This window comes from Sus scrofa, chromosome X (genome assembly GCF_000003025.6).
Source record: "Sus scrofa isolate TJ Tabasco breed Duroc chromosome X, Sscrofa11.1, whole genome shotgun sequence".
Taxonomy (NCBI): domain Eukaryota; kingdom Metazoa; phylum Chordata; class Mammalia; order Artiodactyla; family Suidae; genus Sus; species Sus scrofa.
In genome coordinates this window covers 33217403-33239797 of record NC_010461.5, presented here as the reverse complement: position 1 = coordinate 33239797, position 22395 = coordinate 33217403, and the positions used below count along the sequence as shown (strand labels likewise).

Here is a 22395-nt window from a genome sequence, read left to right as displayed (position 1 = left end):
AACAGACTTTTCTCCATTGTATATTCTTTTTTTTTTTATGGCCACACCCACAGCATATGGAAGTTCCCAGGTCAGTGATTGAATCCTAACCCTAGCTGCAACCTGTGCTGCAACTGGCCACACCAGATACATTAACCCTCTGCACTGGGCTGGGGAAAAAACCTGCACCTCTGCAGCAATCCAACCAGTTGCAGTCAGAGTCTTTTTTTTCTTCTTAGTTTACTTTTATTTTCATTTATTTTTGTGAAATTTATTCCTGGGCCGTAAGTTTTTGTTTCTTCAATTTCTTCTGGGATATCTTTCTTCTGTTCACCCTCCTCTTCTGGCTTAGGAACAATCTCTTTTTTCAGTAAGGATCATCTCAGTGTGGCAGGGAGAACTCATGTAAGGGTTGCTCCAGCCATGAGGTCTCTAAGTCCTACGCTGCATCTTGGGGGCTTTGCTCACCTGGATGTGCTCAATGATCAGAGAATCTACATCTAAGCCCCTAAGTTCAGCATTACTCTCTGCATTTTTCAGCAGGTGCAATAAAAATTCAGCACTCTTTTTGGGCCACTAACCCTGTGTCCAGCCCCACTGTTTGGCCTGGGCACACCTACCACCTCTACCATTGCAACGACGGAATGGCACACATTGCTTCTGTAGAGCAACATCCTTCAGACATTTAGTGGCTTTTCGAATATGCATTCCCTTAATGGCTTGAGTGTTGTTAAAGTGAATATGAAGATTTGACCCTCTTGCTTTGCATGATTTTGTGGGGTTTTCTGGGTCAAGTGAAGAGTGAACCATTTTTAGAGGTCACCTCAGGCCGTTTACCGGAAATGGTGCAGTCAGAGTCTTAACCCACTGCAAAACGGAGGGACCTCATGCATTATATTTTCTTGACACTTCTGTCGTAGATTAATTGACCATATCATTCTGTGTATTTTGATTAGATAATTTAACCAATTTACCCTTGAAGTAATTATTGACAGGTAAGGACTTATTCCTGCTGTCTTTTTTGTGTTGATTTTATTATGTGTATGCTTTGAATTCTTTATCTTTTTTTTTTTTTAATTCTAAAGATTTTTTCCCTTTTTGTCACCAGGGGGCTCACATAAAATAGCTTAAAATTATAAGAGCCGATTTTACACTGGTAACAACTTTAACTGAATTTCTGAGCTTTATACTTTTACTTCTTCCTCCCCTCACATTTCCATTATTGATATTACAGTTGACATATTTTTATATTGCATAATAACAGATTATTTTAGTCACGGTAATTTTTACTAGCTTTTCTCCTGGCCGCATCTGTAGCATATGGAATGTCCTGGGCCAAGGATGGAATCCGAGCCACAGCTGTGTCAATGCTGGATCCGAAACCCACTTGTGCAAGGGCAGGGATCAAACCTGTGCCTCAGCAGCAAGCTGAGCCAGTGTAGAGACAGTACTGGATCCTTAATCTGCTGCACCTTAGCAGGAACTCCATACATTTTTTTAAACTTTTTTTTTAATTTTTTTATTTTCCCACTGTACAGCAACAGGATCAAGTTATCCTTACATGTACACATTACAATTACATTTTTCCCCCACCCTTTCTTCTGTTGCAACATGAGTATCTAGACAAAGTTCTCAATGCTACTCAGCAGGATCTCCTTGTAAATCTATTCTAAGTTATGTCTGAGAAGCCCAAGCTCCTGATCCCTCCCACTCCCTCCCCCTCCCATCAGGCAGCCACAAGTCTCTTCTCCAAGTCCATGATTTTCTTTTCTGTGGAAAGGTTCATTTGTGCTGGATATTAGATTCCAGTTATAAGTGATATCATATGGTATTTGTCTTTGTCTTTCTGGCTCATTTCACTCAGTATGAGATTCTCTAGTTCCATCCATGTTGCTGCAAATGGCATTATGCCATTCTTTTTTATGGCTGAGTCGTATTCCATTGTGTATATATACCACCTCTTCCGAATCCAATCATCTGTCGATGGACATTTGGGTTGTTTCCCTGTCCTGGCTATTGTGAATAGTGCTGCAATGAACTTGCAGGTGCATGTGTCTCTTTTAAGCAGAGTTTTGTCCGGATAGATGCCCAAGAGTGGGATTGTGGGGTCATATGGAAGTTCTATGTATAGATTTAAAAGGTATCTCCAAAGTGTTCTCCATAGTGGCTGTACCAGTTGACATTCCCACCAACAGTGCAGGAGGGTTCCCTTTTCTCCACAGCCCCTCCAGCACTTGTTATTTGTGGACTTATTCATGATGGCCATTCTGACTGGTGTGAGGTGGTATCTCATGGTAGTTTTGATTTGCATTTCTCTTATAATCAGCGATGTTGAGCATTGTCTCATGTGTTTGCTGGCCATCTGTATATCTTCTTTGGAGTAATGTCTATTCAGGTCTTTTGCCCATTTTTCCATTGATTGATTGCTTTTTTGCTGTTGGGTTGTATTTTTTTAAACTTTTAATCTGTTGTCGTAAGTGAATCATGTACCTCCATGATCATATTATAAAATCTAACGTGGACTCTGCATTTGCCATTACCAGTGAGTTTTGCCCTAACTTTATGATGTTTATTACTGTCCTTTTATTTCTACTCAAAGCATTCCCTTTAGCATTTCTGGTACAGCAAGTCTAGTGGTGATGAACTTCCTGAGATTTTGTTTGAGAAAGTCTTTATCCCTCCTTCGTTTCTGGACAGCTTTGCCCTGTATTGAAATCCTGGTTAACAGTTTTTTTCCCCTCTCCATATTTGAAGATAGCAATTCCGTTCTGACCTGAAAAGCTGATGTTGAGAAATCCATTGATGGTATTATGAGGGTCCCCTTGTATATAACTTCTCTTTTGCTGCTTTCAAAATTCTGTCTTTGTGTTTGACTTTTGACAATTACTATAATGTGTTTTGGTGTAGCCCTATTTGAGTTTAAGCAATTTGAGGTCCTTTAAGACTTCTGGATCTGGGAGTTCCCATCGTGGCACAGTGGTTAAGGAATCTGACTAGGAACCATGAGGTGGCGGGTTCAATCCCTGGCCTTGCTCTGTGGGTTAGGGATCTGGCATTGCCATGAGCTGTGGCGTAGGTCACAGACGTGGCTCGGATCCCGTGTTGCTGTGGCTGTGGTGTAGGCCGGTGGCTATAGCTCCGATTAGACCCCTAGCCTGGAAACTTCCACATACTGTGGGTGTGGCCCTAGAAAAGGCAAAAAGACAAAAAAAAAAAAAAAAAAAAAAAAAAAAAAAAAGACTTCTGGATCCAGATGTCCATTTTTCTCCCCTGGTTTGAAAGTTTTTAGCCATTTATTGCTTTAAATACCCTTTCTGTTTTTCTTTCTCCTGGAATTCTCATAATATAGATATTGTTTCTTTTTATTGTGTCCCATGTGTTCCATCATCTTCCTTTACTCTTTTTATTATTTTTCTCCTCTGACTGGATAATTCCAATAGTCTTATCTTATTGGTCACTGATTCCTTCTTCTGTTTGGTTGAATCTACATTTGCAGCCCTCAGCTGACTTCTTCATTTTACTCATATTTTTATATTTCTTAGCTCTATGGTTGTTTTCAGTTTTGATGGTTATTATTTCTTTGAATTTTTATATCTGTTCCTATATTGTTTTTCTAACTTCACTGAGTTGTCTTTGTGTTCTTGTGGTTCACTAAAATTCCTAAAACAAATTTTCTGAATTCTTTGACAGTTGATAGATTTCTATGTCTTTTTTTTTTTTTTCAGCTGCATCCACAGCATGTGGAAGTTTGTAGGCAAATGGCTGAACTTGCACCTGAGCAGCAACCCAAGCCCCTGCACTGACAATGCTGGATCTTTAACCTGCTGTGCCACAAGAGAACTCTATATCTCTATTTCTTTAGGGTCAGTTATTTGAGCTTTATTAATTTCCTTTGGTGGTTTCCTATTTATCCCATTTTTTAAAAATGATCTTTGATTCCTTACATTGGCATCTCCACATTTGTGTAAGTGGTTTGCTCTTCCATATTTTACAGGTTTGTTTTGTCAGAGACAGCTCTTCACCAGTCACCTTACTTTGGATTCATGAACATGTCTGCTGGTAACATCCGCGGGCTAGTGGGGTTTGCCACCAAGGTCTGTTTTTTTGGTAAGGCCACTGCCTAAGCTCTGAGGTTGGGGTCGTGTGTTGCTGGCTGAGAACTGCTGGATCATTGGACTGTAGGCTTGGCTCCCTGCCCACATGAAGCTGTAGGATGGGCTTCATGGTTGCCTGAGTTCTCTGGTCAGGCTTCCTAAGTGGTGCAGACTGGGTACTATACTAAGAAGTAGGTGGAGCTATAAATATTAAAGAATAGCAACTCTGGGAATCAGATTCCTCCCCCTCCTTAGGGTTTGTTTTCACTATTTGTTCCAATTGTTTTAGTAAGATTTTTAGGTCATTTTGTAAAATTTGTATTCTTTGTTAGATGTGACTGGTCTCATTTCTCTTCTCTAGTGGTTAGCTAGGGATTTAACACAGTTCCTTAAATACCTGGAATGTGCCCCTCACCCCCAAAATGTGTCCTAGTTTTTGCAGATGGGCTCTTTGTGTTAGAGGAAACTTTCAAGTTCCAGCCAGACAATATACAACTCTATCATAACCTTCACTTCTTGCTTATGGAGAACCTGAATGTAAGACAAAGGCGAGAATTTAAAGCCTCAGTTTTTTAAGAGCATGCGCCCAGCTTTGGATATGTGCTTGGCCTTCTATCTCAAGACCATGTGGGAGCTTTTCAAATACCTTGTATTCTTCATTCCCTAGCCTTTCCACCCAAGCTTGTCTGTCTTTTGTTTATTCCAGCTCTTTTTCCTTGTCCAGTTGGGAGTAACAAATGCTTTTACCTTTAAGTATTATTTTTGATTGCCTCTCCTCCCCCAACCATAGCTGCCTCCAACTTGGGAGAGTTCCTAGTAAGGTGAACTAAAGTAAACCCTTTGAACTAGTACTTCAGGGAGCCAAAATAGAGGCTAAACAGCCAACCTCAATTCTTTGAGAATAAGGTTCATTTTTCTCTCTGGTACTAGAAATCTATACCTGGAATGTGAGCTGTTGTCTTCCATGATGCCAACAAGAAGGGAAGCAGTGAATAAGGGCAGGGTGAGTTACAGGTTTTATTCTTGATTGGTTGCTATAAACTGTAGTTTCCAGAGTTCTAATGAAGTTGATTCTTACACTTTTGGGCAGTTTATTTGCTGCTTTTATGGGAGAGAACATACTTTTGGCATTCCCTATTCCATACTATTTTCATTGACATTAGTCTACGCTTATTTCAAAATATGGCGTATGACTATCACAAAGCTATCATTTCCACAAATCTAAAAGGAATGAGTATTCAAAACATGGCAAAGACTGTGGTGATGATGGAAAGTGATATAAACAAGGGATCAGAACTATTAACATTACATGGCTCTCTCTTCTGACAAAATTTTAATACATAGTATAGGTTGGTGGCCAGTGCAGTCTACTTGGGAGTTAGGAACAACTGGACCAGAAAGAACATTTTGAATCCTGAGCAGTCTGTTAGTGGAAGAGATCTTGTAGATTGCTTTTTTGTGAATGTGGAAAGATGTAGGACTAGAAACTGGACACCAATCGATGTTCTATTACAGTGGCTTTCCAATTAGGTTAATCCAATACTAATGTTTGCAGAGGGGGCTTGGACTAACCTGAAGTAAAGGGGATTGACGAGGAAGGTCACAGGTGGTGAGGTTCTAAGCTTCCCACTTCTACAGTCAACTGCAGTAGTCTCATCTGCTTGATGTATTAGGTTCTATGAAAAAACTGAAACTTAGTTTCCATTGCTAAAAACTTAAAGAAGTCAAAACACAGCCTGATATACAGGACTGCATGATAAAGATGACTGATTATAACTTCCATGGGACTTTGGGCAAAAAGAATCTCTGTGAGATGAGGTGGAATTAAGGTTACACTAAATTAGAAGATTAGAGGGTTATTCCAGCCTAATGGCCAGGGACGAGGGCTACAGGCACCTTTGTTTTCTAATCCCATTAGGGTCTAACACAAGGTATCAATCATCAGAGCCATGGAGGGAAATAAGGTTAGATAAGACTGTGGGACTATATTATAGTGGGTTTTGACCTTTTAAAAAGGTAGTAAAGTAAAGTTACCGAGAACAAAATGTTATCATACAAAGTTTAAGGAAATGACATGTGATAAGAATTACAGCAGAAAGACAAGCATTTAAGGACATCAGCCAGAAAGGTACTGATGTTTTTGGTTAATTTATAATATTAGAAAACCCCTAACTTTTAGGTACTGAATGTATTTGTGGAAGAGAGTCAAATGGATTAAATATAACTCTGGCCCCCAAGAGGTTCAGGTACCTAGAAAAGGCATAGAATGAGTACGTGATTTCACGGAGGGCCAAGAGATGGAAGAGCGTCTCGAACTTGTAGCTTGAACTTTTTTGGAATACTTCAAAGAATTTGAAAAGGGAAAAGGGGCAAGTCCATATGGACACAGCCCAGTATGAAATTTTAAAATTTGATCTTTTATGATAAACAGAATAATATATCTTTAAGAAGGGGGAGCTTTCTGGGGTGCTGGAAGTTTCTTAATCTAGGTGTGCTTCGCAGATGTATTAAGCTGTAAGTTAGGTAATTTTTACAATTTGCTATATATTTTTAAATTTTGGACATTTTGGAGAACTCTGAAAACTTACACAATTTATAAGCATACTTAGATTTATAATTTGTACTTAAAATTCTTCCTTGGATAGAAGTAAATAGTTTGAATTTTTTATTCTATAAAGATCAATTCATATTTGCATTCACTTGGTCAATGACACATCCCATCAGATTTTAGTGTTTGAGGTAACTGCATTTAGGAAGATGCCCCGTGGTCACAAATGTTTGCATCCTGTGCTTTGCTGTCTCATTGTCTCAAATGTCAAATGCAAGCTATTCCACTAAGGACGAAAAACCAAGTTCCTTTGTATTTGCAGACAACACTATCCCAATAATTGACAAACTACATGAGAGCAGAGGGCTCAAGCTATCCCTTTGGAGCAAGTGTGCCCCATCTGTGTCATGCCAGCATCATTCATTCCCAAGTAGTACAGATAGTTCTTTCTTATGCTGAGAACACCCGGACATTTTTGATTTCCTTACAGAGTCACATTCCCTAAATTCCTAAGAAAAAAAGAAATGTAATAATTTTATCACGTTAAACAGATCAGAGCTCATAAGAGCTTCTGCAGCATGTTTATCATCTAACCATAATATACGGCAAAAGAAATCTTGTGGGTTTAAAAATAGCTTTATTTAGCATACCCAAAACACAGAAATATAAGAAAAAAACCTTACCTAGAATGAACATAAAAATAGTTAAATACCATAATTTAATGTAAACCAAGTGTTTAAAAATGTGAAATATTATAATAAAATACATGCTATTTACACAGAACCAAGTTAAAGCTACCTCCCCAGTTATCAGATCAGCGCATCAATCTTGAAGTCATCATTAACAATGAATCAAACACAGCATCCTTATTTGTCCTGGTCAAGAGGAAGAAAAGAAATCATGTAATTGACTTTAAACAGAGATACAATTCACTGTGACACTCAAAGCAGGGAGGCAGAAAAGTGCCAGTTCTAGGATTCCAGACCTGAGCACTGCGGAGGCCTGGCAACCGTCCCACTGGAGGACCAGGCAGCGCCTCCTTTCCTTTGACTGCACGGGTTGATTCAGTTGAGTTACTGCGTAAGAAAGGTACTACCTAGATCTGTAAAAATAAACCTTTATTAAAAATGATCAAAGGTGAATGTAATATCAATCAGGTAAGAAAGGCAAAAGCATAAAAAATATATATTATTCCAGATAAGCCCCTCGAATTGTAACAAATGTTAAGAAACTCAGTTTATAAAACCAGACAGGGTAGCAAAAGGGTTTCTAAAAAGGTAAAACCCAAACCAAAAATCAAATGAAACGAACTAACCTAAGAGCATGTTTCTTGAAGAAGGTACTTGTTTTCTTTTAAAAAGTGTGCTTATCCTGTCATTATCCCATGTGTCCTGCCGCCAGGCCCGCGGCTGATGACCGCTGTTGACACTGCGGAGTAGCGTCTACTCCGACCAGGAGCCTAACAAGCTGTAGTCAGTGGTCAGTTTAAACAAACATTTGGCTTTTGCTTCAAGGAGCAGCATTCCTTCTGACACTGACATTCAGCCGTCTCTATGAGACAGCATTAAATCCATTATCGGGAATTTAAAATGGCCAGAATACGTAACTGAGGAATAGAAAATCCTGCTCTTTCGCCTGTGCCTGTGCCTGTTAATTCTCAAACTTCTGGTCTCCAGACCCCTTTCTACTCTGAACATTTGGTGGGGATCCGGACCCCAAAGGGTTTTTGTTTATGGAGTTTATATCTAATGGCATTTGCCACATTAGACAGTAAAACTGAAAAATTTGAAAGAATTTATTCATTTAAGAAGATAAAAGTCCAGTACATGCTAACATAACATTTTAAAGAAAATAGCTATACGTTCTAAAAGAGGACAAAAATTCATGGGAAGATGGCTTTTACATGTTTAATTACTTTCTGGGAGAGAGTGAAAAGACCAATAATGTCTTCATATTATTATGAAAATAGTTTTGATCCTCAAAGGTTCTCAAGGACTCCCCGAGGTTTATGGGCCATACTTTGAAAATAATCTAAGGCCTGATATTATTGCCAAAAAAAGTCTACAAAAAAGGAGCCTTAATTCTTTCCTTTAAAAATCAACTCAAATACATACATGCATGCACACAAATCACCGGATCGGACACTCCCACTTTCAGCTTTAAATAGAAGCTAGAGGTCACCATGTACTCATGGCCGACTTCAAAACAATATTGTCATTTGTGCTCAGACTAGGTTCAAGATGTATTCATTTTTAGTCCATGAAAGATATAAAACCTACTAACTGTACATCTTAGTTCCCTTTCTGGCATTTTGCTGAATCCTGTTTAGCATGTGCCGAGTTGGCAGGCGTCGTTCAGTGGGCACAGCTTTGGTGCAGCGCAGAGAGTGGCAGGAGTTGAAGGGCCCACGGTCGGAGATTAGGAACAGGTTCGCCATCTGCTGTCTTTCTCACTGTGGGAAAACTCAGATGAACCTCAGGGCAACAGAGAAAATTGTCCCTCAAGAAGAACAATGCTGTGACCTCACACCCCGATAGCTCTTCCCATCTTAAGATGGCAAGGACATGCACGCCCACCCTCTCTCTCCTTAGGTCCTTTTAAAGCCCCAGGAGAGGCAGGACAGATGCTGCTGTGTTGTCTCAAGCGGGGGCGTGTGGGGAGGATGGAGGGGTCAGAGGTGGGTCTTTCCCAAGATCGCCTGGCACGTACGTGGCAGAGTGGGATTAGAATCACAGATGATGCCGTGCCGTCTCGGGGGGTGCGGATTGGAGGGCCAGAGGTGGGTTTTTCCCAAGGTCTCCTGGCCCGTGCGTGGCAGAGCGGGATTAGAATTCAGGTCATCTGACTGCTTGTTCAGGGACCTCCCCAGCAGGCCTCCTTCCTGGGGTTTGGGGCAGGGCTGGGGCAGGGTGGATGGAGATGGAGGCAGCAGGGTGTGACGGTTCAAAAACACCTGCATTCCTTCTGCCTGATTCATCATTTTAAGGAGTCTTGGGAGTGGCACAGACATTTCCCTGAATGATATAATGAATTTCCCATCAGTGCATATATAACTTCTTTTTTTCCTTTCTGAGCCAGTTGATGTTGGCAGTCCCTTCACAGGCTGTTCCCTTGCTCCAAGGGAAAAGTAAAAATCCTGCAGTTCAAAAAACATCTGATGAAAATACAAAATGAAACGGCGACAGTGAGATCTATGTGTGGCTATAACTAGATTTTGTGTGCGCCTGGCACAGCACAGACTGCAGTCTTCCTCCACCAACTGGAGAACAATCTCAAAATCACAGTTCTGAATTCAATGGAAACTCGCCTTCTAATCGTCTTGAGACAAAGACTTCACTCTACACAAAAACAGTAAGAAAGGGATTTTCACAATTTTTACTAAATTCTTAGGTGCTTGAAGATTCTGTGGTAGGAGAGGGAGTAAAAGGCAATTAAATGAGGGAAAAAAATTACTGTCACCAATAAGGAAAAGGGAAACGCGTATCTCTTGCTGTTGTTAATTCATATAGCTACTTTAGACGTTATTCTTTCGTCTGGAGATCCACTCCAAGATGTTAATACAAATAGCATGTGCCATTCAGAGCTATTAAACACATACTGTCTAATTTCTGCCGGGAAGCCAGTCAGCAGCAGCAGCAGCAACAACAAAATCCCTCCTACAAAACCAGCCCAATGGCCCTAAGGACCAGTGTGTTTCTTGCTGTCCTCTCTAAGCTCGGGATCATTGATGGTGCCCTTCCTTCTGAGATATTCCTCAAATCAAGACTGTATGTTTTTTTTTTTTTTCCCTTCTAAGGTAGTTGAAGAAAAAGGTTAATAAGAGCCTGCAAGAATTTGAAAACAGGCACAGTTCATCTTACTCTGAAAATTCAACAGCATGGCCATCTATTACGCAGATTGTGGGTGCCTTCCCCCGCCCCCCAGTTTGGGTGAGTAATGTTCTCTTTACAGGTGGTTTAGACAGATGTTAATGGCTTCTTAGAACAGCTGCCCGTGTACGGGGCTGATGTACACACACATCTCCTCCCGTGAAGACCTCCACGAGTATTCTTCCCTCTCCACATACTTGCTTGAGCAAAAATGAGCATGGATAACGATTTTAATAGCAGGAAACAAAACTAATGAAAATCAAATCAGAGGGCGTGAAGTGGTATGCTGTCAGAGTCCAATAAGTCAAATGCACATGTATGTAGTGGTAAAGTGCTAGAAAGTTCTTGCATTAGTATTTTAAAAACGATTCTAGTAAAAAGAAGTGTGCAGGTTCATTTGATGGTGGTGACCACAGGCACCATAGCGATGGCACTGGCTGAGCTGGAGTTGATGATGTCCTCATACTCCGGGGGTGGGTCTAAGTGAGGTTCTGTTTCGCTCCTGCGCAGGTTCACCTGGCCAGTGGCTTCCTCATAGGTCGGTGGGGGATCGCAGTTGGACAGGCGGGTGGAGACCGAATCGGAGCGCCCAACTACATATTCCAGAAAGCCTGGTGACAATCCGCTGCTATCAAACACTTCATCTGGTGGGGGAGGCGGGGTGATGATATTGAGGTGCTGAGGGAAAGGAATATGGCCTTCAGTCACTGTCTGTCTGCGAGTTTTGTTTCTCAGGAAGCATCTCCAGATGAGGAAAATGACAAGGAGGATAATGAAGAGGCCAAAGATCAATGGGAAGGTAAGGTAAAACTGAAACCAGTCACTTCCTCTGTTGCTCTCTCCTTGTTGTGCTTTTGTGTAAGTGCTCCAGAACTCCTTCTGAAAATAGTGAAAGGACGTGAACATAAGTATGATCAAAAGCTAGGAAAGAGCAGATGAACCCATACCTGTGCTATAGGAACATGATGAAAACAAAATCTAAAACCAGATTTGTTGGCTCAAATGACCTACGGCCTGTATTTTCCCTGACAAATTCCAAATCATGGCGCTCACTCTGGCTCCTCCCCTAAAATGGTCAGAACTCCCAAATCTTCAAGACTTGCTGCTGTTACTTAGGACATACTAGAAGGAAAAAAAAATAAATAAGGGATCTCCCCTTCTCCAACCATAGCAGATCTCTTCCATTTAAAAGAGGAATTAAGTATCATTTTCTGTATCCACTTACAAGGGTCTCGTCACAGATCCCATCATCATTAATAGCACGTGCCACTCTGGCTATGGGAGGCTTAGTGCTCATATTTGACAGGTGAACTGCAAATGGTTCTGTCTGGAGTGTCCTACCAGACTTTGCTCTCCAACCCCAAAGTACACAGCTTTCATACCTCTAATTAAGTTTCAGCTTCACATTGATAACCTATATCCCAAACCATGGAACAAAGACCACCCCCCAGTGCTGTTGAGACTGTTTTCAACACTCAGCCAATGCGTGATTTTTTTCCACAATCATATTTGTTTGCAGGCACTAGAGGTCCCTGGTATTATTTCCATATCTGACAGAAGGTAAGACTGTGGGCACTAAAGCGCTTGTTTTATAGCACTGTATGTTATTAGGCATGTACTTTGAAAATACTCTAGGGGTATAACAATGACCCACTGTCATCAGTGCTTGATCCCTGAACTAGACCTTCCGTAAGGTACATTATTATTCTATTATTCTGTGATTCTAAGATAAAATTTTGAAATGCTACAAGAAAATATGGTATGTTTTACCAAAGGCTATGTACAAATGAAACTATGCAAGGTGTAACATGAAAACAAACCAAGAGTAAAGATAGTATAATCCCAAAGTATACAGCATTTATTTTAGGACAATACTCCAGACCTAAAATTAAATTTTTATTAGTGAAACAATCACTTGATGACCCATGTTGAAAACTTAGGAAATATAGATACATGAAGCTTTTCCTTAAACAACAAAAGTGTACATGCCACTTTTTTTAGGATTGCCAACTTTATTATAGAAATTGAAATTATCAAAATTTACTAATGCAGAAACTTGGAAAAAAGAAAATCATGTGCAGTTACACTGCAATGACACATAATCACTATTAACATATATCTACTCATTTCCAACTCCATGAGATTCTTACAGAAACATACATTCTTTAGAAATCAGGTATCAAACTGTACTAAATCAGAATCTTTTTAGTAATGTAATGTATTTAAACCTACCACATCTGACTTGTAGTCCATTTTTATCTACAGATGAGGATTTCTCCTCTCTTCCTAATCTCTCAGCTCACCATCTCCTTCCTCCCCCATTTAATCTTAACCCCCAAACTCAATAAATACATGATTTCAAATAATTACACAATGCTAATCTTAGATAGATATAATAAAAAAAGTGGCCTTTTCATCCTGTCCAGTCACTTTGGAATAAACAAGGATCCATAACGCACATGAAGTTCTTTTTTTTCATGCTTGGCTTGTATAATTTAATTTCTGTAGTTTCTTTGGCATGCTCGGAAATAAACCCACAGACTAGTAATTTTTTTCCTTCGGGAGAGAACTATAAAACAAAATCAGACCTTTTTTTAACCCTTAAATAAAACGAAGCTTAGACAAAACTGAAATTACAACACCAGCTTTTTACTTAAGCTATAGTAATTCAATCCTCTAGCCTTACCCACCCGATACTGAAGGTGTAATTATCATCCCCACTTGCAGATGAGAAAATGGAGGCTCAGAGAGGTTACGTAATAATAAAACCAAGGTCATTTAACACAGAAATGTTGGAACTGGGATTTGAATGCAACAGACCCAGTGTCAGAGCAGACCAAAAAGCAGTATGCCGTGATGTGTAAGCTATTTTTTGAACCCGGCCACTTTCCTCGAAAATTCAATCTTCTCATCATGTTAAAATGTGTAGTTGAAAGCAAACAACATTGATCTTTGTAAAAAGGTACTGACAGATTTATTTCTTTGGGAACTAGACGTATTTTGTCCTTGAGGCCAGAGAATTGGAGAAAAATTCGGTTGAAATCCAGTAAAATATTATAATTGTCATTCAAACAAATCAACCCATTGGCCTCTTTAAGCTATTCAAATTGCTTATCTTACTAAAAACAGCCAAAAGATACTCAGACAGAGCAAATGAAAATTTGTAATGAAAAAATTAAAGGGTTGTAGTAGTTTTAGATAAGGCTAAAATTATACAGATAATAAATGTAATCTGAAACTACCAGACAGGTCTGACCATCATTTCAAAGGAAAGAGCTCCAAAAGATGTTTCACCACAGTAGGAGAGTTTTAGAACAAAATTCAGTATGTGAAAGATTGCATCAAACATAATTTGTTGCTCTCTTATAAAATGTATGCTTTTCTGTTTTGAATTTTCTCATGGCCATTTCTGAATAGAATTTGAGTGACTCAAGGCCTGAAGGACGCTATTCCTCAATTCAGAGAGTCAAGATGAGAATGTTTTTACAATCTTTAATCAGCTCAGAACCTACCTAGTCAAGTTTGGAAGTGGTGATGAGCCCAGTGAGCTAGTATCTCTGAGTAGCCCTGCAGCATTTATAGCCAGCGCCTTACATGGCTTCTCCCTTTGCTTGAACAAGCACAACAGGAAAGGGAAGGAAAGACAACCAGAGACAAGGGACAAAAACCATCATCCTAGCTCCCCAAACTGCCCTGATGAGAATACGTCAGGACATTCCAGCAAGAGGTTGGTCAAAACTTTTCAAGATTCTTTATCAAGAGGGATGTTGTAGGGAAAATGGATGGAGATACACAAAAGTCACTCACTATCTCTGTTATTTCCTTCATCAAAAGGGCAAGCATATGTGGATCTAACTTCTGAGAAGACAAAGAATGCCTGTTGATTGTAAAGTAAGATACAAAAGGTAAGGCATTATCTTGAAAACTGCCACTAGGGTGTAGACAAGTTGCTAAGAAAACTGGATTTATGCTGAGTATGGTGTCAAGTTGAAAAATGATACAGCTGGGCGATGAAGAAGGTACAGTTTTGTTTTGTTTTGCTAGGTGGCACAGAGTTTACATAAAGTAAAAAGCTCTACAATTAGAGTGGAACTGTTAGGGTGTGTAGCTTCAGGATACTGGAGGCAGGAATTGATAGCTGTCCTGGTCTAAGAGGCAACAGGAGAAAGCTCAAGTCTCAAAATATCCCTGGTGACCAGTATTAAAAATCATTAAAAAGTCATTCTTTCAGGGTTCAAGTTCAAAATAGCACCAGAGGAAGACTCTGACCTCACTTCTTCCCATGGACAGACACAACAAATCTAAATAGGGAACATTTTTTTTTTTTCCTGGGGGAAAAAACCAGTTGACCAACTTCTTATCAGGCAAACAAGAAAAAAACCTATATTCAAGTGGGTAGGAGAGGCTGAGACACAATCTCTCCTTCAACCCCACGCCCAGTGTGATGACCTACAATTGGGAGGGAGCTCAGAACCATGAGCTTCTTGTTGAGTGAAGGATTTGACCCCCACCCAATGGGGCACCCTGAGTTTTCTTAGCAGGATCATGTGAGCAGACACAGCCAACTGAGAAGCAATTTTTTGTGAAAGAGACTCACTTGCTGATCTTAAAGCATGAAGTTAAGGGGCAGGCCTCTAATTTAACGCATATATAGGGGCCTACTGAAATACTCTTCTGGAAAGAAGATTGTAACCTGTGGTGTCCTGATTTTTAAGGCTGCCACCTAGGGGATATGGCTAGGTTGCCTGGTCCTGGTGGGTAGTGGGGCTTTTGTTTACAGGTCACATAGGACTGTAACCAATGGAAAGAGAATTCTCACCAGCTACCACTGCCAGGGCAAGAGGCAGCACTGAGGCACTAAGTCCTCTGAAAGTGGCTTATTAGCTTATCTTCATAGCTGTGGTTTAGGAGTCAGGCTTCCAATTAAACACACACAGCTAAGGGCCCAGTATAATCCTATCTAGAGATGGCTGATGGTAGACACTATCTTCACGTTCCATACCTACCATGCTTCCCCCAGAGCACCAGACCAGACCTCCCTGAGAGGAGCTTGTACACGTGTCTGCTGCCCACGGGAAGCCCTCTGACCACCTGGCTGTGGTGGTCAGCATATCTTTTCTTTGTGTATCTTGTGGTACTGTAGTAACTATTGGAGAAAAAACTCCCTGGCTGGCTACCACCCCCAGGGTGCAGCACAGACAAGAGACTGAAACACAGTCCAGTGAAAAACACCTATTTGCTTGTTGTGGAGCTTCAGCCTGAGGGGCAAGATTCTGGTTTGGAATTCATCTAGGGACCTACTGAGGACTGTCCATGGATGAAGGCCAGTGGATGACACCTTTGTGCTTTCCCCTTGCATTGCTGGTATCTCCTGGAAAGGAGCTTATACCTCATCTGGTACCCTAACTTTTCAGGCTGCTGCCTAGGACACAACTCTATCACCTGGTTTTGGTGGCCAGCAGACTTAGCCTTATAGACTGTATAATATAATATATTTGCATATTTTACAGGCTACTGTTTGAGCTCTGGCTTCTAAATCCGGCTGAACTAGGTGCTGACAACAATTCTCCCCTACAGGGCACTGAAATGTCTCAGCATACCCTAAACTACTGGGAATCATTAAAAATAAAATTGGCTGCTTGGACAATCACAAAGGTTTGAGAGACAACCAAGAGCTAGGGGGCAAGGTTGAAAAAGTTCATCTCACACATAAGATTATTCCTTCAAGACTGGGAGAGGTGGTTATTTTATCTAATGTATTGAAACCAAAACAGACTCAAGGAAAAGTGAAAAAAAAAAACAACAACAAAAAAAACAAAAACAGAGGAATATGTTCCAAATCAAACAGGATGAAACCCCAGAAAAAAAATCCCTACTGAAACAGATAACTTATCTGATTAAGAGTTCAAAATAATAGAACCTATTGAACTCTTGAGGGGAATGGATGAACACAGTGGTAACTTCAAAAGGAAGTCACAGAGATGAAGAGTATAACTGTACTGAAAAATATACTAGAGGGGTTCAACAGTAGACTAGATGAAGCAAAAAGATCAATGAACTTGAAGACAGGATAGTGGAACTCACCCAGTCAGAGCAGCAAAAAGAATGAAAACCTTTGGGAACAACATCAGGCTGACTAACAATTGAATTTTACAGAGGTGGAAAAGAGTTGGAAAGAAGAAATAATGGCTCACACTCACCCAACCTGTAACAGGAAACTGGGATGCCTAGGGAGCTCTAAAAAGATGAACCCAAGGAGATGCACCCCAAGATATGTTATAATTAAAATGTCAAAAGTCAAGGAGAGACTTTGAAAAGCAGCAAGAGAAAAACACTACAAGGGAATCCCTATAAGTGCAGTACATTTTTTTTTTGTTTTTCAGCACATGTTATAGGCCAGAACAGAGTGGCATGGTATGATATATTCGAAGTGCTGAAAGGAAAAAAAAAAAAAAAAACTTCCAACCAAGAATACTCTCCCCAGCTAAGTAATCATCCAGAGTTGAAAGAGAGGTAAGTAGGCATTTTCTGGCAAAGCAAAAGCTATAGGAGTCTAAGAAATGTTGAAGCGTTTCTTTAAGCTGAAAAGAAAGGGTATTAAAAAGAAAGGGTATTAATTAGCAACAAGAAAACATAAAGTTTAAATCTCACTTGGTAAATATATAGTAAAGTGGTAGATTAATCACTTATAAAGCTAGTTGGAATTTTAAAGGACAAAGGTAATACACATAACTATAATCAACACAGTTAACCTTGAGCAATGTAGGGGTTGGGGTGCTAACCCTCCACCCACTTGAAAATGTGCATGTAACTTTACAGTGTGTATGGTTGCACATCCATGGATTCAATCAACTGTAGAATGTATAGTATATTTACTGAAAAAAAGAATCTGTGTATAAGTGGACCTGCACAAATCAAACCCATGTTGTTCAAGGATCAACTGTATACTTAGAGGATACACAAAATAAAGATGTAAGATGTGGAGTTCCCATCGTGGCACAGCAGAAATGAATCCGCCTAAGAACCATGGGGTTGCAGGTTCGATCCCTGGCCTCGCTCAGTGGGTCAAGGATCTGGCGTTGCTGTGAGCTGTGATGTAGGCCACGGGCGTGGCTTGGATCCTGCATTGCTGTGGCTCTGGCATAGGCTGGAGGCTACAGCTCTGATTAGACCCCTAGCCTGGGAACCTCCACATGCTGCGGGTGCGGCCCTAAAAGGACAAAAGAAAAAAAGGATGTAAAATGTGGGGATGGGGGAGGAGTAAGAATGTAGAACTGTGGAATGTGTTGAAAGTTTTGGTAAGTTGTTACATGTAAGCCTCATGGTAGCCACAAAGCAAAAACCTATAGTAGAAGGAATTAAAGGAAATAAATCACAAAGGAGGAGAACAACAAAAGAAAGGAATGGAGGAACTACAAAACAGAAAACAAAGCAGCAGTAAGTGTATATCTATAATTTATTACTTTAAATATATAAATGGACCAAATTCTCTATTTGAAAGACAGAGTGGCAGAATGGATTAAAAAAAAAAAAAAAAAAGACCTGTCTACACGCTGCTTTCAAGAGACTCACCTTGTGTGTAAGGACACATACACACTGAAAGTGAAGGGAGGCAAAAAGATATTCCATGCAAAGAAGAACCAAAAGAAAGCTGGTGTAGTTATACCAAAGACTGTAATAAGAGAGAAAAAAGGGTATTACATAATGTTAAAGGGGTCAATCCAAGGCAAAGATTTAACATTTGTAAATATTTATGCACCCAATATAGGAGCACTTAAATATATAAAGCAAATATTAACAGACCTAAAGGGAGAAACAGATAGCAGTACAATGATAGTAGGGGACTTTAGTACCTCACTTTCATGAATGGGTGGTCAAAATCAGTAATGAAAATACCAGCCTTAAATGACGTATTAAACCAGATGGTCTTAATAGATATGTCAAAAGCAACAGAATATACATTCTTGTTAAGTGCACATATGATTTCTTCCAGAATAGCTCATATGTTATGACAAAAAACAAGTTTTAGGAAGATTGAAAGCATCTTTTCCAATCATAATGGTATGAAACTAGATGTCAAGAACAAGAAGAAAACTTGGAAAATTCATAAATATGAAGAGATTAAACCACATGCTACTGAACAACCAAATGGTGTCAATGAAGAAATCAAAGAGAAAAAAATACCTAAGACAAATGAAATGAAAATGTAATATACAAAAACTTATGGGATACAGCAAAAGCAGAAAGGGAAGTTCGTAGCAATAAATTCCTACTTCAAGAAATAAAAATTGTAAGCAGCCTAACTTATACCTCAAGGAACTAGAAAGAGAAGGAAAAACTAAGGCCAGAGTTAGTAAAAGGAAGGAAATAACAAAGATCAGAGTGAAAATATATGAAATAGCAATTTAAAAAGATAATAGAAAAATCAAACTAAGAGCTGGTTCTTTGAAAAGATAAAATTGACAAGCCTTTAGAGTTAGCCAGAAAAAGAACTAAAGTAAAATCAGAAATGAAACAGGAGAGATTACACCTAAATACCATAGAATCACAAAAGTATGTAGGAGACTATTATGAATAATTACATGCCAACAAATTTGACAACTTAGAAGAAATGTATAAATTCCTAGAAATGTACAAATACCAAGACTGAATCATGAAGAAATAGAAAATTTGAACAGACCAATTACTAGTAAGGAGATTAAATCAGTAATCACAAAACTCCCAACAAAAGACAAGGACCAGACAGTTTCACTGGTGAATTGTACAAAAATTTCAGAGAAGAATTAATACCAATCCTTTTCACATGGTTCCAAAAAAGGAGAGGGGACACTTTCATAGTCTTATTACAAGGCAAACATAACCCCGAGACCATAAATCATACAGGAATGCTACAAGAAAATTACAAGCCAATATCCCTGATCGATACAGATGCAAAAATCCTCAACGAAATACGAGCAAACCGAATTCAACAATACATTAAAAGTTATCATACACCATGAGTAAGGGGTATTTATTCCAGGGATGGAAGGATGGCTCAACATCCAGAAGTAGATGGTTTAAATCTGCAAGTGTGGTATACCTTATTAACAGAGTGAAGGTTAAAAGTCATATGGTCCAACCATCCAACTCAGGTGGGTAACCCCATTTGGCAGAAAGGACTGCTCGAGGTCTGTTGAGCTGCTCTGCGCCTTCACACAGTGCTGCTGTTTTATGTTGCCCACAGTATCCTATCCAAAATATCATGGCTGTTAGAATAACTCAATATACCCAGAGCAGTGTGATCAAGGCCATATGGTCCAGCAACATGAACAAACTAATTATACAGGCTTTTATTGACTATGGATGTGTGTGAGGAGCTTTCCATACCTCAAGGCCAAGGAGCACTAAGGAGGGTAGACTGTATCACAAGGCTATTATCGCTGCCTGAGAAGAGGCTCTGGGTTAAAAACAGGATGAAAGGAAGATGAGAGACCTCTTCTTGTGACAGCTGAGTTGGTGGGTCATGCTTGGACTATGAACCTTAACCCATAAGCGTGAAATAACCTTGTGATACGAAACCAATGGCACCACAAAAGGAAAATTACAACAGAGGCATATATCTCTGCGTCCCTGCTTCAGTCACTACTGGTGCTCTTTACCCTTTGACCCGATGACATGTTGAGGGTGCAATCCCTAGCATCATGTTGTTAAAAATAAAACATTGAACATATAAGCATCTTGAATATCTGCTGCTGGACACTCCTAACAACTCTAAGGCGGAGTACAGGCTCCTCGATAAATGTAAAACCCCATGGAAGCTTCCTAGGCAATGCTCAGTGCCAGCATACCAACATGCCAAGATTCTGTAGCATGCTCTAGAGGCCCAGGGTTTTTCTTGATGGCCTTGGGCATATTGTGCTAGTGGAGGCAGACCCTAATCTTGGTGAGATCCAGCGGGACACCCTGGAAAGGAAAGCAGCTGTCTACAAAAAAGGGCTTACAGTCATGTCATTCACAATTTTCCAGCAACAATGCTCAAGACTGAGGTAACAGAAAATCAAGAAGTAGAACAGATCAGAAACTGTATCACAACTAAAATTCAAACCTTTCTTAAAGATTTTATGCAGCAGGAAGAAGAAAGGGAAGCTAATTGGCCATTGCTGGGTTTTGTGGTTTTGGGGGGCGGGGGAGATAAGCTCTGGATTGTTGCTCATGGCTGCCAAAATGGGTCAGTTGGTTGGCATCTCTGATTTAAAATCTAAAGCCTGCTCATTTCCTCTAAGATTCCACAGATCCCAAGCCCCTGGGCTTTCCCCTGAATGGAACAGAATTGAGAAACATGCCTCATGAGACATCCCTGCCACCAAAAGAAAAGCTGACTGGGTTATTGAGGCCTCTACTGAGGAAGAGGAAGAAGGAAGAAAGGCAGAGGGTTCAGGAGCCACCAATATTTGTACCAGGGCCGTCTCTCTCCTTACTTGGATATTTATTCTTCGCACCATGCCCATCCTTCCACCACAGCGATCACTGACTGCTAAGGCTCACAGAGAATGGAAAACATTAAGATGAGAATCAGCTCCTGCTGCCCCAAGTTGGCAAAGTCCAATGGGTTTATCATTCTCATCACTATAGTGACCCAAATGACCTCTTCTTCATCTCCAACCTTGAATGGGGCCCCCTTTGACCCTGAGTCCAGAGAATTCTTTTTTTTTTTTTTAAGGGCCACACCTGCAACATATGGAAGTTCCTGGGCTAGGGGTCAAATCAGAGCTGCTGACCTATGCCACAGCCACAGCAATGCCAGATCTCAACTGCGTTTGCAACCTACACCACAGCTCACGGCAACGCTGGATCCTTAACCCACTGAGCAAGGCCAAGGATCAAACCCCCATCCTCATGGATACTAGTCGGGTTCATGAGCGCTGAACCACAACGGGCACTCCCAGAGAATTCTTTTTACAGGCCGCATCCCCTAGTTACAGGGTGGGTTAGGACATTTTATTGGGATTCCCTAAATGTTCCAAAGGCACTAAAACTCCTAAGAGCAAATTTATATTCTTTCCCTGTCCCTTGGAGATGTCCTGGGGAGATTATGTTTCAAAGACATGGTAACTAAAACACTGCTCAAAATCACCTAAGACTGAGGGGGAAAAAAAAAAAAGGTGGCGGTGGTGAGAGGCAGGATGCTTTTAATAATACAGACTGCCTTAAAAGCTCAGTTGCACAAAATCTAGTCCACAGCCTCCCTAAGATTACTTGATAAATACAAATCTTTAAAGGCTTCTCCACAAATATTAGCAAAAAGCTTTAGCCACTGGAGCAAGTAATCCAGAGGCACAATTTGCATTCAATTGTTTTTTATACATTAGTGAAGTTTGTATTGCTGTTCCTGATTCATGGCTGAATTTTTAGAAAGGAAGCTAATAGGGTTTGTGCGGATCTCTGTATGTCTAATGGATGCATGTTATGTATATGTGACATTTTTTCCTACCTCTAGATGATATTGCCAACATTAATTTATTTAGAAAAGCGCTATTTGACTTACAAAAAGTAAGTGCTTAGCAAATATTTCTAAACTTCCAAACAACAGAAACTAACCAAAATTACTTTCAAGTTCTACATGATTGAGGATGATGTTCAGCAAATAAAAGCTAGTTTAAGTTTACTGGTTTAATTAAAATAGGTATGTCTTCAGAATTCTTTTATTCTGAGTTTATTAGGCGAACAAGCTCATATTATCTTTCTTACAAAAGCTGTCATTATAGCTAGATTTTTAAATGTCTCAAAAAGTTTCACGAGTAATCTGAATGACTGTTAAGAACAAGTAAACAGACATAAGTGGAATAAAAATTTGTAAGTGAATGTTTTTAAGTATGTCTACTTAAAAAGCTGCTCAGATCTTTATGGTAACTTGACACCTTAGAGT

At 39.9% G+C, this 22395-nt stretch overlaps 1 protein-coding gene, 2 long non-coding RNA genes and 1 pseudogene across 6 annotated transcripts in view; 2 read left to right on the top strand and 2 right to left on the bottom strand.

The window, feature by feature from the left end:
• LOC100521351 lies at positions 251 to 1356 on the bottom strand (annotated as a pseudogene).
• On the top strand, positions 3252 to 10304 carry LOC110257649. Of its 2 annotated transcripts, XR_002340536.1 has the most exons (3): positions 3252 to 3842; positions 3974 to 4086; positions 5004 to 10304. It is a non-coding gene; the product is annotated as an uncharacterized LOC110257649 (long non-coding RNA). The 2 variants fall into 2 exon arrangements; XR_002340535.1 differs by having other exon boundaries at positions 3974 to 10304.
• The window catches only part of PRRG1 (proline rich and Gla domain 1), a 168058-nt gene continuing 152904 nt past the window's right edge, over positions 7242 to 22395 (bottom strand). For all 3 annotated transcript variants that reach the window (XM_021079580.1, XM_003360253.4, XM_021079579.1), the window contains exon 4: positions 7242 to 11369. In XM_021079580.1, coding sequence (XP_020935239.1) covers positions 10884 to 11369 — 486 coding nt within the window. In that variant the 3' untranslated portion in view covers positions 7242 to 10883. The remainder of the gene's footprint in view (positions 11370 to 22395) is intronic.
• LOC110257648 lies at positions 11377 to 20859 on the top strand. Its single transcript, XR_002340534.1, has 3 exons — positions 11377 to 14395; positions 16874 to 17003; positions 20753 to 20859. It is a non-coding gene; the product is annotated as an uncharacterized LOC110257648 (long non-coding RNA).